Source organism: Pleurodeles waltl, chromosome 3_1, assembly GCF_031143425.1.
Source record: "Pleurodeles waltl isolate 20211129_DDA chromosome 3_1, aPleWal1.hap1.20221129, whole genome shotgun sequence".
In the NCBI taxonomy this organism is placed as follows: domain Eukaryota; kingdom Metazoa; phylum Chordata; class Amphibia; order Caudata; family Salamandridae; genus Pleurodeles; species Pleurodeles waltl.
The window spans coordinates 578,391,089-578,412,727 of NC_090440.1; the positions used below are offsets into that span (position 1 = coordinate 578,391,089).

The following is a 21,639-nucleotide window of genomic DNA, read 5'->3' on the forward strand; positions in this document are numbered from 1 at the left end:
CAGTTTTCATTTTAATAGTAAAGGTTTACTATTTATTTATTAATTTATTAATTTATTATCGACCTTTTGTTTCATGTGCTTTACATGCAGACCGTAATACTACATTTCTTACTTGTATTCTCATATGAATCCAGGTTATAGCTGTCATTCTTTCTGTCATCTGTAACAGAATCATAGGTAATGTTTGGAACAGGCATTTTGTCGCTCGAGCCGATACCATTGTCTTTCTCTGTCTTAAACTTCTTCTTTTTAACCTGAAATCAGCAAAATAGATTGCATGTATTAAAATGCCCAGAAAAGTAGCTTGGTTGCTCATATATACATTCAATATTCTTTTGAAATCCACAGACTCACAAGTACTATCTCATCTCATCTCTTCATATCTTTTAGCTTAAGATGTTTTTCACGCAGTTGAAAAGAACTGCATTAATAAAAATGTGAAAGTCACGCCTATGCCCCACAATGGAACGCACAATGTTGCCATTTATATTTGCTTTGTAGTTTATATAGTTATTCAATATTAAAGGTATAAAGTAGAATTTTATTCAATGACAACGCCATTTTCAAAACATCTCTTGTTGTCTTGCTGAAAGAAGGCCAAAAGCCTTAAATTGCAGTCCTGAATCTAGAGCAGCCAAACTAAGATTATTTTCTAAGCCAAGAAGGCAGGCTAAACAAAATGTAATGCATTCTAAGCTTTATTAAAAAAAAAAAGCAGGCTTGGTGAAAGACAGAAACCTTTATGTTGAACCTACAAGTAGAATTTTTTACAATCAAACAATGTAGAACCAAGTACAGATCCAAACCATCTATTATAATACAGTGATGGATGCAAAATGAGACTATGAGGGTCATTTCTACCTCGGCGGTCTTTTGACAAGACCGCCGAGGGACCGCCGTGCTGAAGACCGCCAGTGGTGGCGGTTTTCCGCTCGGCATATTATGACTGCTGGCAGCCCTCCATCCTTTTTCGGACAGAGAGCCGGCAGCAGCCATACTGGCGGGTGGCAGGGAAGTGGAGGTTGCTCCACCTCCACCGCCACGTCAACAGAACACCACCCACCGAATCACGTTCTGTGATTCGGCGTCGCGGTGTTCTGTTGACGGTGTGGTGGCGGCGGAGCAGCCCCCATGGATCCCGTCCCCTCCCAGAGGATCAACGGACCAGGTAAGTTGATTGTCCGTCAGGGGAGGGGGGTGGGGGGCTGTTGTGTGTTGTGTGCATGCATGGGGGTGTGCGTGTGTGTATGTAGAGGGGGTGTGAGTGCGTGTATGCATGCAGGGGTGTTGTGTGTTTGGAAATGAGTGTGTCTGTCTGTATGTATGTCTGTATGGATGTGTGCGTGTATGTCTGAATGTGGGTGTGTGCGTATGACTGTGTGTGTGGCTGTTGGCATGTATGTTGGTGTGTGTGCGGGTATGTGTGTTGGTGGTAATTGCGTGCGTGTCGGGTGTGAATGTGTAATGTACTGTTGCGGGTAGGGGTGGGGAGGGGGGTCCTGCCACCTTTGGGGGTGGCAGGGGTGGTGGGGGGTGTAGGGGAAGGACTCGGGGTGGGGGTGGGACTCAATAACCTGGCTGTTCAAATTAACACATCACCAGGAAGCAGCTAGCTACCCCAGCGCCTTGAGACCCTCACTGGTGATTTGCCACATTTTACAAATCCCTTGATTGATTGAATCTTTCCAGATGTAATTAGAGTAATAGCCATATTTATGCATGCATGAGTTATATGGGCTGGCGAGTTTAACTGTATCCTGGTATTAAGCCTCGCATTTAGAAAACACTAACAAACAAAATGAATGACTTGAGTTTAACGGACATTTGAGGACACAGTATCTATTAGACAAGACGAAGTCCTACTGCTCTCATGTTCATAATACCCAGTACAGACTATATTATGTGCAGGGATGCAGTGAAAACATTGAGTTTTTTAAAAACTCATGGCATCTCAATAGTCCTTGGTGAAGTTTGTGAAGTTCTGCCTGCGGAACTCCGCATAGTGCCAAAAAGAACTCTGCTGTGCTACGTGGAGTTCCGTGAGCGGTGGAGTCTGGGTAAGTTGTGGTTTTCCTACTAATTGTCAACACCAGGAGTTTCTCACACACTGTAAAATCAGTGCAAACGGCATCCCGCAGAGCACCATGGGGTGCTAACTTCTTACTGCCACTCGAGCAGATTTTCTACTCAAGCAGCAGCTTCTTCAAAACGAGAAGCAGCTTTCTCAATGTGGGAGATCACGACCTGCAGCGACTGCCCACATTCAGAAAATGTGCTCATGCTCGCCAACATTGTGATTTCGCTTGCTCACCAACTTAAAGTTAAACAAAGTTGGTGAGCTGCACAAGAGAAAAATTCTGCTCCGCGTCACTTCGTGAAGTTTTTCGGAACTCCATGTGGAGTGGGCAAAACTGCAAACTCCACCGGAGAAGTGGAATTCTTTGCCCCCTCCTACATCTTAATTAGTTTGACCGTGAACACTCTCCCTTGATCATCACACTGACACCTAGGTGGGCCAGGCTGAGCATACCATTATGGATAATGAAAGGGGAGATACTGAAAGAAAGTGTATTTTTGGGTCATATCAATGAGTACACAGCACAATTTTTCCAGAGCAACCAGAACTCCTCAGACAGCATATCTGTCGAATGGGACGCATTAGAGGACAATGTATTGCTAGGATAATTAGGATACAACAGCATGTGGAACAAATGGGAAACAGCCTTGACAACACATGCAAAGCCTTTACCATGCATCATTTACCACATATGACTTTACCACACATGGTAAGTGTAGTTAAGGTAAGTATATGTATGTCTAGTGTGCACATAAATATATACATATATATACACACACACAATCATATATATATATATATATATATATATATATATATATATATATATATATATATATAAGTATAGGTTTAGGACGTAAGTATAGGGTGAGTATAGGTTGATAAGGGTTATTTTAGTGTTTAATGGAGGATAAGATTATTGGGTTTTAATGATTTTTTAGGGTTAAGGGTTGGTAGGGGTACTGGGAAGTAAGGGTATTTTAGGGTATAGGGGAAGGTGAGGGCATAGGGTAGTAGGGACTTTTTTAGGGTTTAGGGGCTGGTAGGGGTATAGGGTAGTAAGGGTTTTTTAGGGTTTAGGGCTGGGTAAGGCTATAAGGGTATTGGATCGTAAGGGTGGTTTTAGGGTTTAGGGGTAAATAGGGGTATAGGGTGGTAAAGGTATTTTTAGGGTTTAGGGGTGGGTAGGGACATGGGTGGTAAGGGTATATTTTAGGTTTAGGGGTGGGAAGGGCTAAAGGGTGGCAAGGGTATTTTTTAGGGTTTAGAGTGGGTGGGGCATGGGTGGTAAGGGTAGTTTTAAGGTTAGGGTGGGTAAGGGTATTGGGTAGTAAGGGTGTATTAGGGGTAAAGAGGTGGGTAAGAGTATAGGGTGGTAAAGGTGTTTCTGGGTTTAAGGGTATTGGTGATAAGGATATTTTTAGGTGTGGGAAGGAGTATAGGTTGGTAAGGGTAATTGAGGGAGGCCCTGTAAAGAAATGGCTCCCTGTTGCAGTTACCCCCCACTTTGTGCCTGATACTGACTTGACTGAGAAGTGTGCTGGGACCCTGCTAACCGGGCCCCAGCACCAGTGTTCTTTCACCTAAAATGTACCATTGTCTCCACAATTGGCACAACCCTGGCACCCAGGTAAGTCCCTTGTAACTGGTACCCCTGGTACCAAGGGCCCTGATGCCAGGGAAGGTCTCTAAGGGCTGCAGCATGTCTTATGCCACCCTAGGGACCCCTCACTCAGCACAGCCACACTGCTTGCCAGCTTGTGTGTGCTGGTGGGGAGAAAATGACTAAGTCGACATGGCACTCCCCTCAGGGTGCCATGCCAACCTCACACTGCCTGTGGCATAGGTAAGTCACCCCTCTAGCAGGCCTTACAGCCCTAAGGCAGGGTGCACTATACCACAGGTGAGGGCATAGGTGCATGAGCCTACATTGTAAGTGCAGGGTAGCCATAAGAGTATATGGTCTGGGAGTCTGTCAAAAACGAACTCCACAGCTCCATAATGGCTACACTGAATACTGGGAAGTTTGGTATCAAACTTCTCAGAATAATAAACCCACACTGATGCCAGTATTGGATTTATAAAAAAATGCACACAGAGGGCATCTTAGAGATGCCCCCTGTATTTTACCCAATTGTTCAGTGCAGGACTGACTGGTCTGTGCCAGCCTGCTGCTGAGAGACAAGTTTCTGACCCCATGTGGTGAGGGCCTTTGTGCTCTCTGAGGACAGAAACAAAAGCCTGCTCTGGGTGGAGGTGCTTCACACCTCCCCCCTGCAGGAACTGTAACACCTAGCAGTGAGCCTCAAAGGCTCAGGCTTCGTGTTACAATGCCCCAGGGCACTCCAGCTAGTGGAGATGCCCGTCCCCTGGACACAGCCCCCACTTTTGGCGGCAAGTCCAGGAGAGATAATGAGAAAAACAAGGAGGAGTCACTGGCCAGTCAGGACAGCCCCTAAGGTGTCCTGAGCTGAGGTGACTCTGACTTTTAGAAATCCTCCATCTTGCAGATGGAGGATTCCCCCAATAGGATTAGGGATGTGCCCCCCTCCCCTCAGGGAGGAGGCACAAAGAGGGTGTAGCCACCCTCAAGGACAGTAGCCATTGGCTACTGCCCTCCCAGACCTAAACACACCCCTAAATTCAGTATTTAGGGGCTCCCCAGAACCTCGGAAACTAGATTCCTGCAACCTAAGAAGAAGAGGACTGCTAAGCTGAAAAACCCTGCAGAGAAGACGGAGACACCAACTGCTTTGGCCCCAGCTCTACCTGCCTGTCTCCCCACTTCTAAAGACACTGCTCCAGCGATGCTTTCCCCAGGGACCAGCGACTTCTGAAATCCTCAGAGGACTGCCCTGCTCTAGAAGGACCAAGAACTCCTGAGGACAGTGGCTCTGTTCACTCAAGACTGCAACTTTGTAACAAAGGAGCAACTTTAAAACAACTTGCGTTTCCCGCCGGAAGCGTGAGACTTGCTACTCTGCACCCGACGCCCCCAGCTCGACTTGTGGAGAACAATCACTTCAGGGAGGACTCCCCGGCGACTGCAAGACCGTGAGTAGCCAGAGTTGCCCCCCCTGAGCCCCAACAGCGACGCCTGCAGAGGGAATCCCGAGGCTCCCCCTGACCGCGACTGCCTGTTCCTCAGATCCCGACGCCTGGTAAAGACTCTGCACCCGCAGCCCCCAGGACCTGAAGGATCCGAACTCCAGTGCAGGAGTGACCCCCAGGAGGCCCTCTCCCTTGCCCAGGTGGTGGCTACCCCGAGGAGCCCCCCCCCTTGCCTGCCTGCATCGCTGAAGAGACCCCTTGGTCTCCCATTGCTTTCTATTACGAACCCGACGCTTGTTTGCACACTTCACCCGGACGCCCCCGTGCCGCTGAGGGTGTACTTTCTGTGTGGACTTGTGTCCCCCCCGGTGCCCTACAAAACCCCCCTGTTCTGCCCTCCGAAGACGCGGGTACTTACCTGCTGGCAGACTGGAACCGGGGCACCCCCTTCTCCATTGAAGCCTATGCGTTTTGGGCACCACTTTGACCTCTGCACCTGACCGGCCCTGAGCTGCTGGTGTGGTAACTTTGGGGTTGCTCTGAACCCCCAACGGCGGGCTACCTTGGACCCAAACATGAACCCCGTAGGTTGTTTACTTACCTGCAAAAACTAACAATCTCTTACTCCCCCTAGGAACTGTTGAAAATTGCACTGTGTTTAGTTTTAAAATAGCTATATGTGATTTATGTGAAAACTGTATATGCTATTTTGCTAATTCAAAGTTCCTAAAGTACCTACCTGCAATACCTTTCATTTGAAATATTACATGTAAATCTTGAGCCTGTGGTTCTTAAAATAAACCAAGAAAATATATTTTTCTATACAAAAACCTATTGGCCTGGAATTGTCTTTGAGTGTGTGTTCCTCATTTATTGCTTGTGTATGTACAACAAAAGCTTAACACTACTCCTTTGATAAGCCTACTGCTCGACCACACTACCACAAAATAGAGCATTAGTATTATCTCTTTTTGCCACTATCTTACCTCTAAGGGGAACCCTTAGACTTTGTGCATACTATTCCTTACTTTGAAATAGTGCATACAGAGCCAACTTCCTACAGGCCCCAATGAAAAAAGTACTTTATGTATAAAGGAAAGTGGAAGAGGGTTTGGAAGATCACCCATAAAAACAAAATATAGTGATAACAGTGAAAGTGATACTTCTATACGGTCTGATGCTGGAGGAGTAAAAAACTAAATTTTAAAGGAATTCGATCTGTAGGCCCAGGGGAGGCTAGCGATACAGCCAGGAAGAGGAAAAGGAAATCGCGGAGGTCACGGAGAAAAAGGTGCCTACAGAAGAGGCGGAAGAAAGGAATACACAGGAGGCTCAGTGGGAGTACATACAAGGGGTCTAACAGCATCAAAATGACAGACAACTTAGTGGTAAATCTCTCAGACATTTGTCTTACCGAGTCTGACATTGAGATATTGTTCCTAGGATTATCATTTTGCCCCACGGATCACTTTAATTATACACAAAGTAGCATTGATTATTTTTTTTTACTTTATCAGAAAATTAAAGCTGATGAAGGAGTTTGCCACTAAGCCTAACAATATACAGGAATAGAATGAGATGAGACAATCTCATTTATTAATCAGTGCTATCGAATTACTGCTTACCTTGTGTGAGTTGTATAAGAATGTGACTCCAGACCCTGATTCTTTTCTTAATTTAATTGACACAAATATTGACATTAACCTGGGTTTTCCTAGGGGCTGTAAGCCTATGTCTGTGTTACTACCACCTGTAGTTAATGATGCAATTATTGTATTTAAAAAAGGTATAATCAAAGAATTGAGTAAAAAGGTTTTGTATGCTGGGATAAACTTGAGCCCCGCTATAGAGAAGTTATCAGATAATTTCAAAATAACAAGAGGATTGTGATAAAGAAAACGGACAAGGGAGGGAACGTTGTGGTCCTTCCTTTAGATATGTATTTAAATGAAGGTCTAGGACAGTTACATGATGACACCAGTTAGAAGGTTTCTAAGAAGTGTGCTATGACACAAGCATATCAAAAACACCTTGGGAAACTAGAAGAGTGGAGGGACAAAGAGTTAATGGAATGGGAAGAATATCAATTCTTAAGGGTAGAATTTCCCAAGACACAAGCTGTGTACTTTGTACCCAAGTTACGTAAAGAATCGGAGCCTCCCCCCTTCGTTAGACTAACTGTCTCATCTAGAGGGAGTTTCTGGAAAATGCATCTCAATACGTGGATTGTTTTTTGCACCCTTTTGTGGAAACACCTCGTATATTAACGATACAAGAGACTTTCTCTGTCTCATTAATGACGTCTCTGGGAAGATGATTTGATACTCATGAGTCTTGATGTCAATAGCTTCTACAGTTGTATACCACATAACCTAGGGATTCAAGCGATCCCTGTCCTATCTAGCGCATACAAAAATGTTTTGGAAATGATCTTGGTCTTACCAACAACTTCTTCATTTTCAATAAGGTGATATATCGTCAGGCTCAGGGAACTGCAATGGGCACTTGTTTCACCCCCAGTTATGCAGGTCTTTACCTTGGCTGGTGGGAGGAACAGTTGGTCGGAAACATCAGTCATTTTAACAAGCACATGGTCCTCTTGGTCAGACATACTGACAAGATTTTTTGTATCTGTAAAGGAGATAAGGAATCTGCATAGAGAATGTGTCAATATTCGAAATTAGAATTCCTTGAATTTAAAATTCACTTGTCAAATTGATCCCAAAATGATTGCATTTCTCGATGTTAAAATTTATATTGAGAATGACAAACTGGAAAGTGTTCTATTTAGTAAGATAAATGCTGGGAATAGCGTGTTGCATGCTAGAAGAAGTCATCCATAAAACCTAATACAGAACATCCCATTTGGAGAATTATTAAGAGCCCAGTAGTATTGTAGCTGTGATATGGCCTACCTAAAAGAATCAGAAATAATGACTGGGAGGCTTTTGGAAAGGGGTTATTCTAAATCTACTACTGAAAAGGCCCTATCTAAGGTAAGCCAAGTCAAAAGAGAAGATTTGTTGATGCCAAAAAACAAATCAAAAGATGAAAGGGAAACAACTAGGTTAATTACTACTTATCACAGTAAAACTAATGATATGAGTAAGATCTTTCAAACATTCTGGCCTGTATTAATAGTCTGATGAAATGCTTGCTAAGAGCCTAGATGATTATCCAAGATTTACATTCAAGACAGAGATTCTTTAAGTCACTCTCTGATACACCTAACCTGAGATGAGTAACCCTGTTCAGAGTTTTCCCATTTGTGGGAGATGTAAGACATGTAAACACAGTGAGAACTGCAAATCAGTAAAATTTCTCACAATTTCTAAACCATATGTTATAGCGAAAAACGTATCCTGCAATTCAGATTCCTGCGTGTATATTGTTCGCTGCCCATGTAATGAATTCTATGTAGGTAGCACAATCCATGAAGCGAAAAAGAGTGATGGAACACATGAGGGTGATCTTGCATGAACATAAGGTCTACCCTGTAGCAAGGCATTTTAATATGTTTAATGAGAAAAAGTAAACTTGCTGAAATTTGTGGTACTGGACAGAATTTCAGTCAAAGAGAAAGGTGGGAACAGAATCTTGGAATTCAGAAAACTAGAATTGAGAATGATAATTGGCTTAAATACACTACATCCTATTAGGCTGAACATGGATGAGTAGTTCGCAGTTCATGCGGGGGACTGATTCAATTTGAGGTTACTGGCTAGATGACATATAATGTTATGACTGTTGAGTATGGTTTCTTGCTATTTGCAGGTGTGTTTTGTCCTGCATTGAATCCACTACCGTAGGGTTTCAATAATATGGTCACTTAAACCTGTTATTTTTCATGTGGACAGTCCTTAATGGCATATGATTCAGAAATATTAGAGGCAATTTAAATGTGGCCACTTAACTATGAAACTTTTAACTTTGTGATTAAGTATGAAACTAAACATTGCAAAATGGCGGACATGAAAACAAAGATTCTCTATACAAATGTGTTTTATAGTCTGTTTTTAGTGTTTTGTTATGCATACACAGTGATTTAAAGAATGTAATTGTGAGTTTGTGTTACCCATGAACAAGAAAACTCGGTTTTCCTAAACCTGTCGGGTTTTGGCTGCCTGGATGCAATAAAACGTCACCTTTGCAAGATGTTATGTGCCTGTTTTTCTCGTCTGGATTGTTTTGATGATGAGGGTCCAGCTGTGAGAGACTGTGTTGGGGATTTGTGGGGTCACAGCCCCACCAAGGCCTTCCGCGCTGTGGCATGGGACTCAGCGAATAACGGTACTTGGAAATACTTATACATACATATATATATATATATACATATATATATATACATATATATACACATGTATATATTGCATGCAAAAAAACAAACCAGCGCACTCCAGATTCTCCTTTACATTTTTTTGACATTTTTGCTGAAATAAACACTACTAAAGGAAAATCTGGAATGCGCCGGGGTTCTGCATTTTTTTGTGAGCAATTGTCTCAAAGGGCCTGTCTCACTATACCACCAGCAGCAGCAACTCGAGTGCACTGCTGACCCAGAGACCGCGTAAAGCGTATTATTGGGAATCCCTCTCGACCCAGGCCGCGCGATGTTGACACTGTGGCCTGTACTGCTAGAGCCTGGTTGACTCTACAGCGCTGTGATGGCGCGCATGAACCTTTTGCTCCCTCGTTACCTGTTCTGGCTGTAGCGGATGAGAGGATGTATCGTGATGCTAGGCTGCGTGCTTTCTTGCAGGGCTCTAACTTGACTGCCCTGGGTGATTGGTTTGTGGACGGGTGATTGATCTCCCCGGAGGCTGCGCTTGGGGATGAGTATGATTGCTCACTGCATAGGATGTATGTATTGCAGATCTACGCGATGCTACGTTCGTGCTTCTCTGGTCTCCCTGCGACTCCATCGGTGTGTCGGGTCCTGGAGGTGGTGTGCGGGGCGCGGTCCCCTCGCGGGCTCATTACCAGGCTCTTTAACTGTTTGATGGGCCAGCGGGGTGGTGTTGCTGGGACGGCTAAAGCCAAATGGGAGGCAGATCTTGGCGAGTCCATCTCTGAGGAAGCGTGGAAGAAATGCTGTTCGCATATGAGAGTGCTGTCCCCTAACTATAGGCTGAGGCTTATTCATTTCAAATTTCTGCAGATTGTATTACACCCCTCGGGGACTGCATGCCATGGGGCTGCGCAAGGATTCCTGTTGTGAGAGATGTCGGGACCCCGATGCTGACTTTTTGCAACTTGCATGGTATTGTGGGGACATTCACGATTACTGGGTGGAGGTAATGCACATGATTGAGGAGATGACTGGCTTGGTTTTGCCCTTCTCCCCGAAGCTGGCTCTCCTTGGACTGGTTGATGTCGTTCCGTTGGCTAATAGAAGACCTGTGGGCCTGTTGCTTTTGTTGGCTAAGCGCAGGGTGGCGATGTGCTGGGGGCGTGGAAGGTCTCTTCGTGGGTCGGAGTAGCTGCACAATGCCGCTTTCTGCCAGGAGCAACTAATGATTTTCTGGGAATTGGTCCCTGAGGGCTCCCGGCCTAGGGACATTTGGGCTCCACTGTGCTCCTTTTTGGAGTCTTCTCAGAGTGGCTGATGCTGCGATTTATTATAGATGTGCGCTGGACTGCTTCGTCTTCCAGTTCTTTTCATCTGCACCATGACTGCTCTGAGTTAATGGAAGTCTGCGCTCTCCCTCTGCTCTCTCACTTTGCCTATCGTTTTTCTTGTTCGGTTGGCTGTGCATGGCCTTTCAGCCCACTGACTGTGAACAGTTTTTATGCTGGTCTTCCGTCTCTTGCAGGCTCATGTTACTTGATATTAATGCTAATGCTATAATATGAGAAGCAATATTTGTGATGAATACTTCGTTTTGTTTTTGGAGAGTTGCAGCATTGACACTGGGGCTGTATACTGCATGAGACTTGCATTATTTTGTGCTTCTATATGTTGGGCTGTTTTGATGTATATGTTGGTATTTCTGAATAATCCAATAAATAAATATATATAAAAATTAAAAAAAAGATGGTAGAGACCAAACCATGTTGTACTCATATATGCTGTTAAAAATGTTAAATATGGATGTTGCTTAAGGCACAGACTAATGAACTCCTCAGAGTTGTTGGTACACTTATAGACCCTTATCAAAAAGGTTTTATCTCTGAGAGGAGTACAATGTTTAATATCAGAAGGTTAATACATGTTAAGAATTCACTGGTGTAGAATGATTATTCTCTGGTGTCGTTAGACTTGGAAGGCGCCTTTGAAGTGAATTGGCAGTATTTGTACTCAGTTTTGCAGTGTATGGGCTTTGGTCCGAAGTACATCAGCTAGGTGTAATTACTGTGCATGAATCCTAAGGCTAGTGTGTGCATGGGGTGTTCAACAGATTCCTGGACCTTGAAAAGGGGAACCAGACAGGAATGCTCACTGTCCCACATAGTATTTGTACTTGCAGTGGAGCCATTAGCCTACAAGATGGCGGTGGGATTTTCGAAAAGGTGATGAGATCTATGTCATCTCGCTATATGCCGATAATGCATAGGTTGATCTGAGGGAGCCTGTTGGTTCTCTGCCCAATATGTAGGTTGAAGTGGAGGGATTTAATGCGGTCTCAGGTTTATATACTAACAGAAGCAAAACCAGACAGTTCCCCCTCGGGAGACTGGGGACTATTTGTGAATGGGAAAAGGATAGGCTTATATGTTTAGGGGTCTGGCCGGTTGCAAAACATAATCTCATTGTCACCAGGATGCTGGATGGCCTAGGCCATTTTTTAGACTTCTGTATTTCATTACCCCTTTTCATAACAGGTCATATTTTCTTAGGTAAGGCGGTCTATTTGCCCTGCTGTCTACACATGCACTACAAAACACTATGGGGGTCATTACGACCCTGGCGGTCATGGACCGCCAGGGCCGGGGACCGCGGATGCACCGCCAACAGGCTGGCGGTGCATCCAGGTAAAGGTAAAGCCGCGGTCAGAAAAGGGAAACCGGCGGTTTCCCGACGGTTTTCCCCTGGCCTGAGGAATCCTCCATGGCGGCGCTGCATGCAGCGCCGCCATGGGGATTCCGACCCCCTTACCGCCAGCCTGGTTCTGGCGGTTTTGACCGCCAGAACCTGGTTGGCGGTAACGGGTGTTGTGAGGCCCCTGGGGGCCCCTGCAGTGCCCATGCCAATGGCATGGGCACTGCAGGGGCCCCCTAACAGGGCCCCACCAAGATTTTCAGTGTCTGCATAGCAGACACGGAAAATCGCGACGGGTGCAACTGCACCCGTCGCACCCTTTCCACTCCGCCGGCTCCATTCGGAGCTGGCATCCTCGTGGAAGGGGGTTTCCCGCTGGGCTGGCGGGCGGCCTTCTGGCGGTCGCCCGCCAGCCCAGCGGGAAACTCAGAATTACCGCGGCGGTCTTTTGACCGCACAGCGGTATTTCTACGGCGGTACTTTGGCGGGCGGCTTCCGCCGCCCGCCAAGGTCAGAATGAGGCCCTATGTGTCCTATCCCAGCTACCATGTTTCTTCAACTTGTTAGTTTGATGCTTACTTTGTTTTGGGCTGGAAGAATAGTAGTGTAAAATTAGATACCCTGAAGTGTCCAGGATTGGAGGGAGGCTTAGGCCTCCCAGACCTTTACCTATATTATGCTGCAGATCCAGTGGTTTCAGGGTGGCCAAACTGGTAAAAGTTGTTCTTATCATTCTCCATGCACATGCCGCTTTACCTGAGCTGCCAAGTTAACTCCCTTGCTTAGTCGGACAGATGGAGGAAATATGTAATAGAATGGGGATAAAAATATTGAAAAGATCTCCATTTGCACTGGACATGCTTGTGTGGTCCATGCAACCATTTCAAAATACTTTGAAAGATGCCCTTTCTTAGAGTGTGCAAGGTTGGCTGCAAAACGGTGGGAGATCGGTTTATAAATAATAGAGTTATATAATTCTTACAGGCACAGGAGCAGTTTGGAGTGGGGCCATGGCAATTTTTGTAGTATGCTAAGATAGCAAACACACTGCATACAATATGGAGCTCCCTCCATGAAGGGCCTCTGGAACATGCAGCTACGCAGTGGCTCTTCAATGTAGCTGGATGCAAAACATTAATAACATTTATTGCAAATACAACATTGGTAGGAGTGGTAATATGGATAGGTCACAAGTCAGGTGGGTAGAAGATTGCCCGGATAAACTTACTGTGACTGTTTGGAAAAGGCTATGTGAACAGGTTAAAAACATATCACCAATCACTAGATTCAAGTTGATACAATTTTGCACCAGCCTGGACTTGCGCTGGGTGGGCTCCACTTCTACAAAACTGCAGATAGAATGCAAAGGACACTAATAACGTGAAATAAAAGAGGGCTTCTTAGTTGTCCTAAGAAATACAAGGTACGTTCATATCTTCAACCATTTAGGGTCCACATTACAAGAGACCCACTTACAGTGGAAACTGACAAAGTTAGGAAGACAAGTTTGCACCACAGTTATGTGAACGTAGGCATGTGAAAGGTTAAAAACATTTCTATAAACAATAGATTCAAGTTGATACAGTTTAATTTTTTGCACAGGACATATTTTACACCAAGGAAACTATCGTCGATCCACCCTAATAAGGCATCTGTATATGGCTGATATGGTCAACTTGCTGCTGATATTTTTACATATGATTTTGAATTCCCCAAAGATAGAAAGCTTTTGGGGGATGTGATGCAAGTTATGGGTGACCTCATTAGCATTGAAATGGAAAAGTCAATAAAAGTGTGTTTACTTGGAATAATAAAGGAGGAACGGAGCACACTGCCTCACATCCCAGCACTTAGTTTACCCAGATGCATTATAGTAAATGCAATGCATGACAAAATTATACTTTAGTACAAATCTTTAATTTTCCCCATTGTTGGTGCAGCCAATGCTGTGTATCTCTAGACACGTGTTTCAGGATTGTTAGCCTTATTCAATATAGAGAAACACACTGTGTTAGAGGTGCTGGAAATGCTGCTCACAGTCTTCTAGGGTTTCTGTGCTACACACTGAGTACAGATGCATCGTTCAGAGCTCATCAACTCAAGGGAGCCTTATCAAACAAAGGAGGGAGGGACCACACTGCCACAAATCCCAGCACTCACTTGGAATAATACGGAGATAAAAATGAGGTAAAATGAAACTCCCAATACTGGGATTGTGGACAGTGCTTGCAAAAAGCAGGGATGACCTCTAATGCACAGGGGCAGGCTAGATGGAAGATAGGCTTGATTGAATGGGCATCGGCAGATGAGCAGCACATGAAAGCAAAACAGAAAGATGGCAAGATCACGCATGATCTTACAGAATGGAGGTAGATGGTCTCTAAAATTGTGAACGCAATGAACAATAGGCCGCCTTTAGGGGTGATTAATAGATGGAGAGGGTTTGGGTCTGCTGTCTGAGGAAGCCTTATTGAGCAAATACGTTGATATGAGATGCTGTTGACGTCTACTTATTTTCACTGTAATTTGAGATTCATTTATGACAAAACAGTCTTGGACGTGAATGTACTGTAATGCTATGTTGGGAAAAATCTGATTAAAATAATTACAAAAATACATAAATAAATGAATTAATCAGGTGAAATAAACAAGGGGGATGTTCTTCCAAGTCTAAGTGTTGCTGCTTAGTCCGAATACCTTTCATGTAGGTGAATCCATAGACTATATGAGTGGCCAAGTTACAGTCAAAGGAAGATTCAACAGGATACAGATTGAGCAGCAAAAATAGTTCAATTCCAGGAATTTATAATATGAAAAAATTACACAATGTAAAAAAAATGACACTTTGGGCCATTTAAATAATTATGGCATCTATTAGGCATGCATGAAACATAAAGCATCTCTAGCATCAGTACCATAACTGATTTTTTAGGTTTCGGACTTGGTGAGATAACTTGATAATTTCTAGACGACTTTCGGATGTATATTTTCCACGTTGCAGAATCTGGGTTTTCTGTAGCATAGCACCTCCAGGCAGTCTAAAACAAAACACATATATTGAATGAGATTTCAGCACCATGCAGTTTACAATATCCCACAATGCTTTTGTCTTGCATCTCTTTTTCACTGTGAATATCGTCCTGAAATTACTTTTTCTTTCATATCATAATAAGCAACATTTGAAGATAAAATCACAATATGAGACTATCTTCTAAAACAATCCGATCTGATATTATTTTAAAATCTACAAAAACTAACTGAAAATACTAAAATACTGTTCTTACTATATTATTTCATGCTATTCATTTTTTTACATAATGCTTTCACCAAAGGCATCAACAAAGGCATTTATTTAAACATTTATAATGTATTTAGGCGCACTTGCAGGGAGGTCGTTTTACCCACAAGATAAGGAGTAGTTCATTGCACAGGAAGTCTACATCAGAGGGCAGGATAAGATAGGGCTGTAATTACAAGCGCACAGAAGACAGAGCCCAATAGGAAATGGTGGCAAGCAAGGCCTACTTAAACATTCTGAATAACATTCCAGCACAAGCTGCAAAAAGCAATGGAGAGCGCACACATGGAAGTACAGGGTGAAATCTATCCCTCTATTGCAGGGCAGAGCAGGGCAACAGCTGCATCTTCAAATGCCACAGGTAACATTGATCAGGTAATCTTGTCACCTCTACCACTTGAGGATAGATTCAGCCCTGCAGGCAAAAGGCCTACTGGACGACAGTGCTGTACTGGGCTACAGGGCAATCAGGCAGTACTTGATGGGTTGGTCTCAAAGGTCACTGTGTGGGCCGTTTTTTTGGCTGTTTGTTGGCCTGTTTTATGGACTGGTGGGCTGGTGTTTACTGTTGACTTCCCCGATTTTAAAACAAACATTGCCTCTAGCAGACTTAAATCCATGCAGTCTTCCATACCTTGCAAAACACTTACACAATGTGTCTTTACAAGTTCAAAATTGCCCCAGTTTGCAAACATGGGACACTTTTTTAAGTTTCTAAATCACTAGTGGGGCCGCTTTTTTTGGTGCCCGTTTTTCTGTTCCAGTCAGAAACAAAGTTCATAGTAGTTCACTTGAAGAATTTTCAGCACACAAAACGGCTATGCATTCACATATAACTTAATTGTAATGAGGGGTACATGGCTGAGCAAGATGGCCGGTAGACGTATCTCCTTAGAGCTCCTGATGTGGAGACGAAATCCTGTGTAATCCTGGGTTGCTGTACCTGGTCAAGACCTTGCAATGAAGTGCTAGCTGGCCTAAAAAGACAAAGCAGCTGCCTGGGACATTTTAACTGTGTAGGATAGCTTGGTGAAGACAGATCCGGCCAGCTAAGAGGGGCTGGGGATTGGTCAGCTGGGTGTTGGCAACTGGCGTGGTGGCCCATGGCCCCCTTAGGGTGACTGGTTCTTGGGTTCCAGGGGGCCTGCCCTGAACAGATGGATAGCGTCGGGCCCTGGAGGAAGGAGGCTGGTGTGTTCCCTGACAACCAGGCGGCCTGGTGCCTCAAATCAAAATGGCAGCTGGGACCCGTGCTCAGCAGCGCTCCGGCTGAGACCAGGTCCTGCAGATGCGATAGCAGTGGACTATTGGCCTGCTTCAGTGGACACAACCAGAGTGGAGCTGGGGCCCTATTGCAGGGGTCAGGCGAGAATTGGTGAGTCCTGCTACCTGCCTCAGAGGACGCCCTGGGTGGGGTGGGGACACATGGCGTACATGTGATGTTGAGGGTCCCTTGGAAGGCGGGGGACACTTGGGGGAGAGGTGAGCCCCTGGAATGAGGTGAAGGGTGGTGGAAGTGCTGGAGTCCCGGGAGTGGCCCCTAAAACCAGCTGCAGCACTGACTGGCTCCTCCTTGCATCTCTGATGTTGTGTAATGGACTGGGAGAGGGAGCCAGCGGTACGTGGCCTGCTCTGTTGGGGGCCTTCTTCCTGCTGGTTATTGCCAGTGCAGAGAAGCTTAAGCACAGAATTCCCATAGACTGATTGGAGAATAGAGACTGCTGCAATACTAGCAACAATGGGCAAGGAGTAAGGGGCAAAAGCAGCACAATCTAACAAAATGATTCAGTACACGGTCACTCATCCTGGGACCCCACCACAAGCAGCTGTCCAGGAAAATAGAACTGTTGTACTGGAGCAAACCCTAGCCATGGCCAAAATCTTGGCCACACAGGGGTCCCAGGTAGCACTAGAGACCAAGATGGACACAACGGCCATTAAAATAAATTATCTGGACATGAACCTATGCAAAGTTGTTGACAGGGTCACGCTTGTGAAGGGTGATGTAGACAAACTGAAAAAAAGAGATCCAAACCCTCAAAGCTTCTGGCCTGAAATGGAGCGCAATGCATTCGGAAGAATGCCTCAAGGACGCTGAAGGCTGCTCCATGTGGAATAATATACAGCTAGTGGGCTTCCAGAGTAGGCAGAGTGTCCCTCAGCAGAATTGGTCCTCAAAGATTGGATAGTTAACACACTCAAGCCCAGACAGCTTGCTAAGGTTTTCAGCATAGAGCAGGCAACACAGGGCAGTCCCAAGGCCTGGGGTGCCACCCAAGGCAATAATTGCATGGCTGTTTAACTATCAAGACTGAGATATCATTCTCCAGCATGCATGCACACACCGCCCTAGAAGACTTGAGGACAAACAAATCCTTACTTTTCCAGACTACACCCCCCAGGGTGCAACACCTGTGAAAAAAACCTTTATGCTGGTTAAAAAGAAGCTGCAGGACCGTAAAAAAGTCAGCCTGATGTTTCTCGCCAAACTCTGAAATTCAGTACAATGGCATGTGCACTTCTATGACTTGCTGCGGAAAGCCACGGAGTGGCTTGACTCTCTTGACCTTGACCAGGGTTCTGAATCCTCTGTTGGGGGGCAGGGGGACACCAATAGGCACTCCCTTACCGCTCCAACAGGAACAGGTGTCACAGGCCTCGGGAGCTGCTACTGAGCACTGTATTCTAGGCTGCCTTGATGGGACACAGAGGTCTTCTACATTGGACTCCATAGACTCAAACTCCTTTTTGGAAATCCATGTGGTTCCTGACACACTGAGTGACAGCACAGATGCAAGTGAAGTATCCCTACTGTAGGCAAGAGTGACTGATTTGTATACCTAATTGATGAGGCTCACCAAGAAAATGGGAGGAGAAGCCCAGGCCCGGGAACTGGGAGGTAGCTGATCATAAACAATGCCTTCTCTTCTATCTTTATAGGTGAGCCTTCCTCCTGAAAGAATGTTATTGTATTAATGTATTATGGAAGCAAAGGTCTGTTATATATGCTTGTATAATGTTTTCATTTCTTCACAGCTGGGGGATTGCTGAGTGCCTGACCAGCTCTTGCAGCCTAGTGTGGTAACAGTACCTTGTGCTGTTAATACAACTAGCATAAAAGGAGGAGGTCCCTTCCTAAGGCCTGGTTCTCCTTTTTCCCTTGATTCTTTTAGTTCACAACAGTTGAGGGGATGGGGGGAGGAAGTGGGGTGGTGATCAGTCCTCTTTGGCTGATGGTTGCGGCAGAGAGAATTCTGTAAATTCTGCCTGTGGGTGGGACTCTGAATGGGTGGGACAAGGGTATGTTATGTAATGTTGTTCTGTTAAGTTAGGATGCTCCATCTCTGTGTCTGAAGATCTCAGGTCCAAGTCTGGAATGGGCGGCCTTTGGGTGGTGGGTCCTACTACTTGACAGCAATAGAAATGGTTGACACAGGAACTAGGTACAAGTTCCTTACTTGGAAAATATGAGGGCTCGTTAGACCAAAACAGTGCAATAGAGTACTAGCATACCTAAAAGGATATGGAGTCTCTATTGCAATGCTGCAAGAAACGCATCTCTGGAGGGGGCAGGGGGGAGTACATTGATTGCTTACAGAATAAATCGAGGGGTCAGTTTATATGCCACATCCTACTTGCAATTTGCAAGGGGGGAATATATGGGTAGTGCCTGGGGCCCCATTTTAGAAGTCCCAGGTCCAGGTAGATCCTGAGGTTAGATATGTTATTTTCACTGGCACATTGGACGCGCACAAACTCTTCTTTATTAATATATATGCTCCCAATATAGATAATGCAGATTTTTTGGGCTGCTTCTCACAGCAGCAGCACAGGGACTTATAAAGGCAGAGATTATCCTAGCTGGTGATCTTAATTATGTGGTAGATGGCAACGTAGAGAGATCTCCACCTAAGCGAAGCACTAAGCATAACATGACAGACACACTAAAACAGATGATGATGGGTATGGGACTTGTGGACATACCCACAAGTGCAAGCAGATTGGACTACTTTCCAATACAGACAGGTACTGCCCAGTGGGTGACCGACTCTGCCTACCTGGCGAGATAGCTATTGGATCATTCAACACTAATGGTCATGTACTTCTTGGCTAGGATGGTGCCACAAGTACTGCAATGAAAAATGAGAGCGGAGCCCCTCCTGGGGAAAGTGGTGGTGGCCCTGGCTCAATACTTCGAGACTACGGGGTGGAACACAGAGCAGAATGAATAAGTGGGAAGCAATGAAGGTGGTGTTGAAAGGTGTGTTTACGGCGGCTTCTGTGGACATATGTCAAACTGTGGAAAGGGACCTAACACTACATGAGAAGAAACTTCCCATGCTTGATGCTGCCTTATTGACCAACCAAGGGGTCCTGTATGACTGGGGTAGAACTAGACAGCATCTTTATACCCTGTAGGAACAACTGAAAAAGCATGTCTGACTCTCCTATAGGCATAGATTACAAATGGAGGGTGATAAAGAAGGTGATTGCTGGCTACAGTTTTCAAAAATAAGACCACTGCAGGCCAATTCTGTCCTTTATAGATAGTTTGGGTCGGACTATTTATACAAAACGAGCTATAAATGGTGTGTTTGTGGAACACCTACAGGGGGCTTAGACTCCTTCCCTGCAGTCTGATGAAGCCTCGATATCCACCTATATTGAAGCATTGCAGCTTGTCCAACTTGAGCACTTGGAACGCGCCAAGCTAGATGCCCCACTGACCAAACAGGAGATCTATTGTATGAGTGAGGAATCGTGGTGGGCCAGATGGTCAGTGTCATTTCATTATATGCTGACGACCGATGATATATCTTCGCCAGCTGGAAATATCTGTCCCAATCCTACTTAATGTCATGAGGGTTTTTAGGGAGCTAAGAGGCATCCAAGTAAATAATTTGAAGCCTGCTCTATTCCCACTTGGGCAGCCCGCAATGAACTACCGGAGATGGGCCTGCACTAGGAGATGGAGTGTTCATTAGCTTGGGCTACGTATTGCCCATGAGGCGCAACAGTGCAACTAGTTGAATCTGGGGAGGGTTACCAATATCCTCCATTCATCCATCAAACTTTGGAATACACTGAACCTCTACCTGATGGGGGAAAAAAGCACTGATCAAAATGGTGGTACTGCCCAGCTGTCTGTATGTACTTCAGGTCACCATGTATATGATTCCACACGGGGTGTTTCCTGAGCTGGACCATCTCTTGGTGGAGCTTCTATGGGATGGGAAATGGTGCAGAGAGGGGCTGTCCATGTTAAAACTGGAATGGCATAAAGGGGGAATGGAGGTCCCCGATATTGAACTCTATTACTTGGCAGCCCAGGTGCAGGACGCCATACAGTGGTTGGATGACAGTGGATATTTGGGAGAGTTCTCTTCTTGCAGGCACACACAAAGGCCACAACTCAGGGACTCTTCTGATGCAAGGAAAGAGAGACTTTGGGACCCTACCACATGTGATATGACTAGTATGTCAGCTCTGGGAAAGAGCGATTCAGGGGGTCATCAGGAGAGTGCTGTTTGCGCCAGGTTTAGACATTTGGATAGGGAGGTCATTTTCCACTGATAGCCTGCAGTATGGCAGTGGATTGTTGGCGGGACAGTGGCTGTGACCCATTTACTCTCAAGGAGTACACCAAAATACATAATGGGATATGGGAAATATCAATTAATGCACGATTTAAACTTATACAATATAACTTTACCAAAATACATACTGAGGTGTGGGGGTATCGATTAAAGCACAATTTAAACCAATAGAGTATCATTTTAAACGCCTTGCCTCTCTTTCTCCCAAACTGCTACACAAAATCTATAAAGTGTAAGACCCAGAGTGTGGGTGTGTTGTAGATGTGTGGAGGATGATTTTTTCATGTGGTGTGGGGCTGCCAATAATTGTGCATCCCTGGGAAGAGATACTGGAGCAGCTTCACAAGGTCACAGGCTGGGCCATCACACTCACAATTAAACAATACTTGCCTGGTCTGCTCACAAAAAATAAAGAACAAAACACTAAGCAGAAAATTCTTAATGCTTGCTCTGGTTCTGGCCAAAAGGCGTATTGCTATCAGATGGCTGAGCCCAACCCTCCCACGTGTTAGAGAGGTGGAGGCATGACCTACTGTAGTGGGTGGGAGCCGGGGAGATACATATTTATACAGTGAGGAGTGATGAGAAACTGGTGGACGAACTGGCTGCGTGGGGAGCCATGATACAAGCCCTGACG

General features: G+C 45.1%; 1 protein-coding gene across 1 annotated transcript in view; it reads right to left on the bottom strand.

Moving 5' to 3' along the window:
* Window positions 1–21,639, bottom strand: part of KCNQ1 (potassium voltage-gated channel subfamily Q member 1) — a 743,603-nt gene that overhangs the window by 251,140 nt on the left and 470,824 nt on the right. The window contains exons 9-10 of the mRNA XM_069223021.1: window positions 15,023–15,145; window positions 113–254 (exon numbers count right to left, since the gene is read on the bottom strand). Coding sequence (XP_069079122.1) covers window positions 113–254; window positions 15,023–15,145 — 265 coding nt within the window. The remainder of the gene's footprint in view (window positions 1–112; window positions 255–15,022; window positions 15,146–21,639) is intronic.